The 12,332-nt window shown below is 32.7% G+C and overlaps 1 protein-coding gene across 3 annotated transcripts in view; it reads right to left on the minus strand.

Moving 5' to 3' along the window:
• Nucleotides 1-8,111: 8,111 nt before the first annotated feature.
• mirr (mirror) overlaps nt 8,112-12,332 on the minus strand; it is a 77,573-nt gene continuing 73,352 nt past the window's right edge. For all 3 annotated transcript variants that reach the window (XM_014432660.2, XM_014432661.3, XM_014432662.3), the window contains exon 5: nt 8,112-11,474. In XM_014432660.2, the coding sequence (XP_014288146.1) occupies nt 11,095-11,474 (380 nt within the window). In that variant the 3' untranslated portion in view covers nt 8,112-11,094. The remainder of the gene's footprint in view (nt 11,475-12,332) is intronic.

Consider the following 12,332-nt stretch of genomic DNA (forward strand, 5'->3'; position numbering starts at 1 on the left):
TTTATAAACTTTACTATATTACATTCAAAGCATGAAATATGGATATGGTGGATCACGTTATTAATAGCGATAAATTACGTTTTCGTGAAACGGTTTCCTGACACAGGAAAAATAAAAAAAAAGTAACTTGTAGGATGGGAGTGCGATAAGAGGAGTCCCCCACTGGGCCAGAGGAGGAGCCTTGTTATTAGTGAGAACAAGCAAACAAACAAACACGCAACAAAGGAACAGAACAAACAGGAGGCAGTCATTAGTGCTTAGATCATCGACAAAGCATTCATTACACTTGAGCCCATCTAGAAGAGGCACCAAATTATAGCCTTTCCTTGCATTGAGGGGCACGCGTATCTTATTCAATATATAACTCATGCTGCGTGTTAGTTCACCTTGAAGATTTTAAGGAAATACCCAAGCATTTGACACTTACATTGTTGTTGAGGATATTACCATTATACCATTACAGGACGGGAATATCTTAATAAAACTGGTAAAAGAATACTTTTCTCAAATAAATCTGACTTTGAAATCTGTGGTGTGTGAACTAAGAAACTTTCCTAAAATCACCTATGGCAGTCTTTTATACGTTTTCAAAGTAGTATAAAATAAAAATTCTATCGATTTCAAGATGGTGCCCTAGCCTATCGATTTATTTTAACTTTTTTATTCTCATTAAATGTTTTCGGAGTTACAAGAAATCAATATGCAAGCAATTAAAAGATTTTCTTTGGATTTATTAGATATTTTTTGAGTTCTAATATGTCAGAATACTTACATATCTTTTTGAAACCGCAGAAATAAAAAATACTACAGGTTTTAAGATTGCTCTCTCACGCCTCGATATTTTTTTAACTATTTGGGGAATTTCGATACTAAGGTCGATTAATGTTTTCAAAGCAATTAAAAGCTGTGGTTTGAATTGAATTTAGTATCTTAAAATCGATACAATTTTTTATTAATAAACCTTAAAGAAGCCTAATTGCAGAATCGATCTCATTTACATTTCATTATCTCAAAGAACATATTAGATCATAATATGTTTGAAATTCAAAAAGTTAAAATAAATCAATACCTGGGCATGGGAACTCAAAATCATCAGCATTTTCATTCACTACACCTCCGAAAACATATAAATGAACCCTATTAGAAATCCAAGAAGCTAAAATAAATGAATCCACCTAAGTCATATTATTTTTCAAAAACTGAAGTCTATGAGTAGGCATTAAAATCGTAAACGCATTTTTGGTGGTCATAAAGCAGTTCATAATTAGTTAATTACTAGTTTGAGAAAGTAATTAATATCTTAAGAAATATAATGTCGTTTTTTGATTTTTTTTTTTATATAGCTCTTAAACAATGGATTATAGCGGAAAAGAATAGTAAAATAAAATAAATGAATACTATTACTTAATTAGTTGGTCAAATGGTCATAAGCCACTTGTAGGGGTATTCCTTCGACACCGATAGCTGGACCAAATTGCAATGAAGTCCATATGCAATCAGAAAAGATGGTTTATGGTCATACCACTTGACCTCATTATTCAATTACGGTTGGTACTCGTTCGAACCAGAGCTTGATATTGTTTCATTTCTTTTATTATAACCTTATCGCTAAGATCCATCCTTAAGGAATTATAATAGAACAAATACCAAAAGATTTCATGATTTATTTTATCAAAACTAATTAGCAGTTTGAGTGACCATCTTATGATCCCCAAAATGTGTATGTGTTAAGTGTGGATACACGCATCCGAATTTTTACCCAAATTCAAAACAAGAATTGTCGTTTTTTGGTTTGTGGTTTATATTACACTATTTGACCTAAGTTTTATATATGGTACTCTTTCGGAATAAAATTTAATGTTCTTTAATTTCATATACCTTTTTGTTATAACTTTAATCAGGATGCATCGCTTAATATTTATGAGAGGGGACGATGGTCGAGTGGTGCGGTCTGTAGAAAAGCACAAATTCGTACAATTAAATCGTCAAAAAATAAAACCGCATTCCTTCTAATCACTCTGAAAGAGGACACAACAGGAGAATTGGATGAGTTAAACAAACCCTTGTTTAACTTGTTCGGATGAGAATGAATCCCCAAACTTTTTCGAAATATTCCTCCCAAATTAAATAATTTCCCCCGGCGAGGGCTCCTCGTTACCGCCGGTAATGCAGATGTTCTCTTCTGGGAACTGGAGGTAATCAGGAAGCATTGCGTACCCTCTTCTAATTCCGATCTTCAAGAGCATTACAACATTTTTATCTCGTTCTCGAGTTGCCTTCGGGCTGGTTTCGTCTCTTCTTTCCTTTGTTCTCAAACATGTAAAATTAAAAGTTAATCCTCATTCAGACTGTAATAGCCTTGTTTGTTTTGTTTTTAGCTCAGCTCTTGTTGAAAAATATTGTAATTGGATCATCGAATATAAAAGAAACATTTTGAATGTGTTATACCTGGAGGGAGAGAAAAAGATTGTTTATATCGTTCCAATATATTGGGTAAATATTTTAAATTTACTACGGATTATTTTGCCTAAGATCTGTTTTAATGCATTTATAATTATAAATTATTAAAATGTTTAGATTTTTTTGTAATTTCCTTAAACAAAAAAAAATTAAAATTGAATAAAGTTGTCTATAGCGCGGTGTACAAAAAAAGTAAGCCTACCTTGACCGGAATCGAACCTGCACCACTGCAATCAGGTAATAATCATGCTGTGTGATTTGTCAATAGTTTCAACAAGGAAAATTTTCTGAAAACTTAAAGTTTCTTTGAATTCCGAACAGAAAATTTCAGACCTCTTAAAAAATAATAAAGAATGAAAAATTCATAGTAAATGAAAACCGGGACAAGATTTTTAGCAGTATTATTTTTTTTTTTTTTTGACTCACTAATCATATAATTGATCAACATTAACAATCACTTGGATAGTTGAGGAATTAAAATTCGATATACATTAATCCATATATTATTTACATAAAAGCGATATTGTTATGCAGATAATTCATACATGGTTTAAAATGTATGAATATTGGCTATTAAAAATTTAATAAAACAATAGAATAGCGTTTGTTTATGTTGGTAAATATTTTGCTAGTGGTGGAAAACTCACGTTACTGCGATATTTTGTGCAATTATAATTGTTCTGAAATATTGCTTTCCACGACTACACAAATAATTTCCTGATCAAGTAAAGCTCTTGAACATGCTGTAATCTTTGCTTTCTAAAATGATATTAAAATAACTGTTTCAGACACAGATTTTGATTTGAAAACATTTATAAATATTCCCCTAATAAGATTCTGAACTATTATGACTGAAATATAATTTTATTGAATATCAAACTGTTGCTGCATCGTAACTTAGCTACTTTAATTCGGATTTTAATTTTTTATACATGTCTGTGTTTTAATACGAAAGCAGATAGCAAAGAAGTTACTTACTTTAAATTAGTACATCAGCATCCAATAATTGACCAAAATTTAATTTTCAAGGCTTAAAAATTTGGTTGATTTGGGTACAAGTCTAAGCTAAAACCGAAAAAGACTTCATGTTATTACTACATGACAGATTTAGAACTGTACAAATTTTATTTTAGTTGATGCTATTTATAAATAAATAATATGCTAAATTATTATTAAATTTGCTTTGTATTCAATAACTATAATCGAAATAGTCAATTATTCCCTTAATCGAAAGATCCTTGGGTGATAAAGATCGAATGGTATTCTAAGAAGCAATTTATCCCCAATGCCGAATATTTGTGTTGCAATCGCCAACGAGCAAAACTATTAACCTAGTTATCAAGTTCCCCATTCTCCGGAGCAAAATGGCAAGTAGACAAAGGTCTAAAAACTATAAAAAAATAATAAATAAATCTAAAAAATAAATACTCATTTATCATAATTATCGTATATGAGGAAGGTGGATTTTTGCCTAGAGCGGCGGCATCCTATAAAGGAGCTATAAATCACCGCGTCAGCCGGACAGTTATTGCCGTCTCTGCGCCCTTTTTAGACTTTAGTAATCGTCTCGGCCAATTAATAAAGTCTTGCTTTCAAGTTTTATACTAAATATAAATGTTGAACAGAGCCGAAATTAGATAATTATCTTGTCTTGAATGGCCACAGTTTAAATCATAGAAAGTAAATCTAGAAAAAACTCAATACGGCATAAGAAAAAACTAAGTATGGCATACTCGACTCTCAGCACCAATGTTATTTTAAACATTCTACATGTAACCCCTGTTTATTTTTAGGGCTATTTCAGTGATGATAGGATCTTATGATATATTAAATATCACTTAGTTTACCGATTTCCTTCTAAAAGTCTAGAAATTCTGGTCGAAACGTTGGCACTATGAAATAAGTTCTTTCAACTCATTTGTGTTATATTCTGACCGCACCTCCAGCCACCTTTTCCTCTCAGATATTAAATACCGTTTATTTGTACTTTAATCTTCTGAGTTCTGATCAAAATTATTAACGCCATTTCCGAAAAAAAGACGATAAAAATCGATGATATAAAGGAGCACATTTGGTGGGTTAATTTTTGCGAAAAGATCGATATAATATCCTTGACATATATTTAACTTAAATATAGAATTACAGCTTCGTACATCTTTTTATTTTTCAGAATTTTTTTTTCTGAGCTAACGCATACAAAACCATTTTGCGAAACTATGAAATTCAGAGGTCCTTAAAAACGTACATATTTCCACTGCAAACTCTGATTCAAAATTTCTAGCAGCCACTATGCGTCACATTACTAGTTCTATGTTTCATATAAAGGTAAGAGAATGTAACCAGCGAAAAATTTATATGAATTATTTTTGATTTGAGAAAAACAACTAATTTTTAAATTCCTAATTCATAATGTTGAATCTTAAGAAATGAACCATGAGATGTTCAGCAAGTAGGGACATGTGGTTGTTGTTTCATGAAAAATAAATATATTAGTTGCAGTCATTTCCATGCTAAATCTTGCTTTAATAGACAGTGTTAAAATTTATGTCTAGAAACTTCTAGAAGCGTGTATTAGTTTTTTTTATTTATTATTTTATTTTTTTATTTATGTAGAAACCTCAAATAGTATATTAAACGAGAAATGCCGGTTCATTATTAATTATATGTTTCTTCAATGATTTTCAGAGTTCTTTTTATCTTTCCCTTTGTTTAAATTGTCACAATTTTCATTCCTCCACTGCAATATAAAAAATCTATTATTAACCAGGACAAATGTTTCAAAAATAATTACGAAAGGTTGAAAAGGAAAAAAAGGGGTTATAATTTCTATTAATTCTCTTCTATGCCATAAAGGCATTGTGGAGATCGGTGTGATAGTATTAGCATTGCTACTGTTATTGTTAAGACGAGATAGTCCAATAAGATTGTCTTTTTGGCTTCAAGAATTAATTAATTGACTAAGAAATTAATTATTTGAATAATTTCAGGTTTTAAATGGAGGTTAAACCCCCAGATTTTTGGGTTCAAATCCCATTTGATTCTAGAAAACTTTCTTATAGGTTTTCCTTTACACACATCGTTGGACGTGGTTGAATTTTACATAAACCAGTATGATTTAAGCCTTCAATGGATTTGGCGGCAAATAACTTGTACGTTATATCAAATATAGAGAGACTAACGAAAAATTTATTCATATTATTTCTTTTACCCAAGACAGTTTCTGGATCTGTCCAATCGATCCTTCACCGATCTGGTTTTGTCCAGATAATTCGCTTCAGGATTAATCTCCACTAATTATGTAATTATTTATATGCGATTTGTTTCCAAACTGCTCTCTCCGAACCAGGCCCTAGAGACCCTCGCCCGTCACTCTCCCGCCTCTCGCGATAGCTGTTGCCCATATGCTAGGCTATGGCAGCACAGAAATAGAATACGCTATACCTCCTATCCTTTACTCGGTGCAACTGAGGTTCCTCAACACTGTTGAAGGTGCATACGAAAGCACAATTTCTAGTGATCTTCTAATTGGCTTGGCGGAACTGAGGAGGGGTACAGTTATGCCGGCACACCGTGTCCGCCGAGTTTATGGTTTTTATCACCAATTATTCTCGCCGAGATGTGACAGGTGAAGATGTTATCTCAGCAGCCGACAAAGGTACTGCGGTCCGAGGTGTAAAAACCCAATGCTCTTTCTTTCGGCGGTCTTCAGCCTCTTCATCTTTAGGGTCAGTCTCGTCTCGGCAACGATCTGTCCAGCAGCCTCTCCGGTGAGTACTTTACCTTATTCTTTTATAGATAAGCCATCTTTTTAGTAACCGATACAAAAACAAGGAAAGTGCACTAAAGGAAATGGTTTTCCTGGTTAGCTATTCTTGTTGTAAGCTTTCCGGCAATTTGAAGAAAGGTGGCAATTTATTAGGCGTAGTTTATAAATTCATTAAATTTTTACAAACATAATGAGACATTTTAATTTTTGATGTGCAACGACCCGTTAGTGGACTTGTAAACTCCTACATCAACAGTAAGCCCAATAGGAGAAGTTAAATGTTTTAATGTTGTTTAAGAAACGTGAAATGAAGTCATATTAGATATATCGGTGCTTTCATGAATAGTAAGTTATCTTAAAAAATAAAAAAGTTTGGGTTTTACTTTGAAATAGATGTGTTCCAAAGATATTACTGTAGGATTGATTAGGTTTCTTTCTTCTGAGTAGTTGAGAAACTGAGAAGTTGAGGCTCAAACTTCTGTAGTTTAATTATTTTTATTATTAATTTACTTTTACCAGGTTATCGTAGTAGTATAATATTACAAAATTATAATAAATAAACTATTGTATTCTCATTATAATATTTTAATTATTAATTTATATCATTCTCTACGTCTTAGATAATACTTAATTGGCGTTTAATGATTTTGTTTATTATTTCGGCCTGATTATCTGCATAGTTTTAACAATCAATATAATCCACTCATTGTGTACATGATATATTTTTAATGTATGCTAAATATTCTATCCGCTGAAGAAATGCTTCATGTGAACTGGTGCAATTTTATAGCTGTACAAATAAGAGAATAGAAAAATGTAAGTATGTGAAAGGTTGCGTGTTATGTTTAAACACAATCTTGATACAACTGATGCTGTTACTTCCATATAAAGGTCTAGTTTAACCAATGATTTCATAATTCTTACTTGTATAACTATTCATAATACTTTGACATACACATTCGTATTAATCTACATATTAATGCAGAATAGTAAAAATTAACAATTTGCATTAATTATAATGTTTTCAAATATAAGTAGCAATACATACTATATTTGTTTAAAGAAGATATTTTTAATTGTAAATTTAGCAAATTTTTTGGGTTCTGTTAAAAAACATTAGAATCAATACTATAATAATTGATGACCAGAATAATTAATGATTACCAGAAGAACGTGGAAATGGTCTTAGTTTTCTTAAATAGGAATGGCCTTTTGATAAGATTTAAACCAGAAAATGTCATACGTAATAAAAAATACCAAAAGAAGTAATTATTTAAATTTTTTTTCGAAATTATTTAAAGAGAAAAATAAAGTGAAATAGAATTATAAATATAAATGAAACAGAATTATAAAGCACGAAACATGGGCGTTGATGACCTCAGGGTTTTACGCCCTAAAACCCCAGACAACAACAACAACTATAATAATTGAAATTTTTTAATAAAACAAAGTTTTTAGTTGGTCTTTTATTATTACTTGAAAGTCGAATCAGAAACAAAATATGTAATAACTTTTAAATCGTTTTAATAACTTCGTACGGAGGATTTTCCTCGTTGATATTTATTCTGTTTGCCAATCCTAAACATAACTATGGGTAAAAAAAAAAAATAAATAAAAATTCATCATTGATTTTGCAACAAAATCAATAAGGTTCAGTCTAGATTGATTTAAATATTATATCAATTTAAATATTAAATATCACAGTTACATTATATAAAAATATTGTCTAATTATCATAAATATGTAGTAATGTACAACACAATTATTATGATTTGTGTCTTTTCGGCAACTAGAATAAGGATCCTTAGGAAGTTTTGCTTCTCACTGCTTTAAATTATTCAAGGGCCTGTGCGGGTGAGAATTGAGGTATTGAAAATAAGAAAACTTCTTTTATAACAAATACTTTATTCATTTGCAATGTCTTCAACTTGCCTATAGGACTACAATGTTACATACATGAATATACATAGAGTGAACGTTAGTACCGCCTATCTATACATTTGACACTGGGTTGTTCCAATAAAATTTTTTAAAATAATTTTTGGTTATAATGTGATGATTACTTTTGTTGTTTTTTTTCCAAAACTGTATACAAATGGGGAAAGGGCGTGATGAGGCATAATGTACCTAGAAAGATAGGAGCAGGTTCATTCACTTCAGCTATATTTTAATATAAGAAACAATGCATATATAATTTTTTTTTTTAAATAAATAATTCCTTAAACATTAACCAGCTCCTATATAAATAATATAATAATAATAATAATCAATACAATATAATACTGCAAATAACATAACAATATACATTCCTAATATATACACAAGTCATTTTGACACTTCCTTTAAGTACATATAGTTTTTTGTTAAAAATTTCGTACTAAATTCGTAATATCAATAATTCTTAAAGCTCATTACAATGGAATATACAATTCGCAAAAATTCTATATAATACAAATCCCTACGAACACGAATATAATATTTTTTACAATACATTTTGGTGCTTGGAACAACCCAAATGGACGTATAGTAACAAAAAATCTATTAATTTTTTTTTATTATTTTTTTTTTAAATTTTTATTTTCAAATACATATATCATACAAATAATGTGAATTTTTTTCCTCAAATAAGTGGTGACAAAATTTCAATTTTAACACCATAAACTCAGTTAATTTTTTTTTTTTTTATTTGTTTTTAAACCATGACTAGCCTTAGCCTCGTGTCTATTGCTTGTTTGTCCGCCCGAAAACATTAGACCAATTTAAATAGTCAAATTTCAATTTATTGCAGCGGCCTAACGTAGCGGGTTTTGGAGGATCTCGAAACATATGAATGTCTATTTTCGATTACGTATCTTGTTGAGGTAGCTATTTCAGTAAAAGGATTGTGCAGGGTGTAGGATTGCGACCCTATCTATGGCGTCCATAACCTGTTCCAAGTCGTACTCATTTTGCATCCTGTTTTTTTTTTCTTTTGTTTTTTTATAAGCCCGAAAGAGTTGTTTTTTTTTATCACTCAGATAGAACACAATGGTATAAATAAAAAATTTTGTTTTTCGAAACATAGTTATAAATGAAACAAAATGAATACTTCGGAAGTGTTTGAGTAACTACGACACTGTGTACATTGCAAATATTGTAGGTAAAACTGTATGTAAATTGAACTCTTATATCCAACTAATAATGGACTGCGAAGTCTATGCTATTTAAATAATATTTATATATCCCTGTTAAAATATAGATCTGTCATATAACAGTGTAAAAAAATAATATATCCGGCTATATCTGTATATTATCTGTCAGTATGGCTCTGTAAATGATAAGGCCTCACAGTGGGGCTGGCGCTAAGTACTGTCGGCCCCAGCCTAGCCCCGAATCAGTTAAGCCCTTCCGGCACTAAGGTGATTATATTATATTACTCTATAGTCGGTTTCGGTGGTCGGTGGAGAGGCTTACCCGTGCATAAATATTCAACATTAATAGATTATTATTTACAAGTTTTAAAAAAAAATTAACAACATCATTAATACTTATCTACAACATTGTACTTCGAGTACAAAATTAATTTGTAACAATTATTGTAAGAGGGGGGGGGGAGACAGTCTTCTATAGCAATTTCCTTTGGGACTTACAGCTGTTTTGTTTATATACAAGAATTATTATTTTATCTAACCATTAATCATTAAGCCACAGCGAGTAGAGTCTTAAAATTAACTGCCTTGTAAAAGTTTGTACGGAGTGAAATGATACAAAAATAAACTTTTCAATTATTTAATCAACTCAGCTGTACAATACGCTGATACAGAATATATCAAAGATCTCTCCGGACAATATCAGGAAATTTAAACTATTAATCTAAGAGGAAGTTGTAGCTGTTTCGTTTATAACAGAAAATAAAAACAGCGTCAAAGCTGACCCGAGAGGAAACTTTCAAAGATATTTCTTGAGTGAATCATAACAAAGCATGTCCCTGTTAGGTAAGTTTATGCCATGCTAATAAGTGACTAACAGATTTAGGACTGGCATCAGATATTGTGCTTCCACGTCGTCATGCCCGCTTAGTTATTTTGTTCGCGAAGAGGATAATGTTACACGTATTTAATGCACAGCTGGTCTCGCCTTCAATGTCACCGACCACGAAAACCGACACACATCTTAACATTACTGTATATGGATGATTCTCACTTCATAGACTATAGTGTATATATTATATATCAATTCAATAATCAACATAAATAAAATGACTGTCGAAATAAATCTGCACTCTCGGTCAAGATGCTTTTGCCTTTAGCGGTGGATATGGAAGTATGTATGCAGAATATGGGTCCAAAAGGATAGTCTGATTCCTCGGGAGAGGATCCGAAATTCACCGAGCTTCGTTATCATGTACTTATCGAAACATATAATTCTTCACAATTGTGCAACAAATACAATCCAAACCGTGCATTTTATAATTTTGTGCTACCGAAAAAATCTATCGTCCAAGAAGTGGACGTTTTATTATACTCCTGGCCCTTTCAGTCACTGAATAAGATGTAGACATCTCGGTATTTTATTGTGACTTCAACACCAGTAGTTAGTTTTTAATGAACTGAAGCTCGTCAAATTTCGAATCCATTTCTCTTCAACGTTCTCCATTCTCAGAGGCGCAGAGTATCCTCGAGTTTCTTCCCAGATTGTATCATTACTAAACATCGACTGAAAGTGATCACACGGCAAACAACAGAAACGAGCTCTCTTATAAATAAAACCTCAAAACTATTTATATCACATATACATTCATACATATTGTTTGCTCTGTACAACGAACCGGCACTCCGCCCTATCTTACAGTAGGGCATTATCACAAATAAAACAAATCACATGCGCAGTCAAGCCCTGGTTTCAGGCTTCTGCTCCTGTGAAGAGGAGGATGGCGACGGCGGGGTGATGGAGGACTGGGCTGCGGCGATTGAGGCTGAGCTGTGCGCGGCCAGGCGAGAGTAGAGGCCGGCCACGGGAGGGTACGGGTAAGCCCGTGGCCGCCGGGGGCTGTCCGGCTTGGCCATGTCCGCCAGGCTCCAGATCCTCGGCTTGGGTGCGGGCGGGGAGTAGCGGGGGTAGCCCGGCTGGATGAAGAGGCATTCTGGGCTATCCGGCCGGGACTCGGACCACTCTGAGCCCGTGTCCCCGCCGCCTCCACTCGCACCGCCCTCTAGCCTGTTTGTCCGCTCCCCGTCCTCGCTAGAAGCGGTACCACTGTCCTTGGAATCTGTAACAATAATTATACTATAAATATCTTCTCAAGTTAATTTTTATTATAAACAATATATATATTAAAAAATATAGAAAAAATTTTGGAGCAGCAAGTATGGTTTTCAATTTTTTTTTTTTTGCAACTTGTTAATAATTGTATGAAGAGATATTCTACAAGCAAATGTACTAAATTTGGGTTGCACTTCAATGACAATGGAAGGTTCTAGCATCTCTTTTTTTTCACACATCTTATTGTTAATCCTTAGCTGGTCATTCATAATTTAATGAAAGCTAGGAACCGGAATGATAAAATAAAATGAATTGTTTATAAACACTGATCATTAAGATGTCCTTTAAACCATTCTGGTATAAACTCCTTCGAGCGTAAACTACTGAATTCTTCTGAGATGGGCCTATTTGTCAGCTGTAGATATCCATCCCGTCGATAATAAATACAAACTCCAGAATACCAATATTCTCCCCAGGACTGTCATCGGCGCTATAACTCACAGGATGATCTCCACTCTGACGACCAGTACAATAAATACGAAGAACTTACAAAAGAGCCCTTTCACACCGTTTAGGCTGGATTATGCCCGGTATAAACATTATTCCCATCGGTTTATAATCTTATTTAACAGCCATTGTCGACCGCCTTGTGGTCCCGGTCGGGCAACGAGGTTGAAATATGGGACGTGGGATTAGTTGGTCTCAAAAGGAAACAACAGCTTAGGCAGCCTCAGCAACTTTCAGGCTACAAATTTCTTTAGTTCCGCGATCTGCTGATAAACTTAAGATCAATGTGCGCCACAAAATTGTTTTATATAGATAGCTACCAATAAAAAAAAACTTACACAAAATTCATAGTAAATAT

This window comes from Halyomorpha halys, unplaced genomic scaffold, assembly GCF_000696795.3.
Source record: "Halyomorpha halys isolate HHAL.00 unplaced genomic scaffold, Hhal_1.1 Scaffold1096.1, whole genome shotgun sequence".
Classification (NCBI taxonomy): Eukaryota; Metazoa; Arthropoda; class Insecta; order Hemiptera; family Pentatomidae; genus Halyomorpha; species Halyomorpha halys.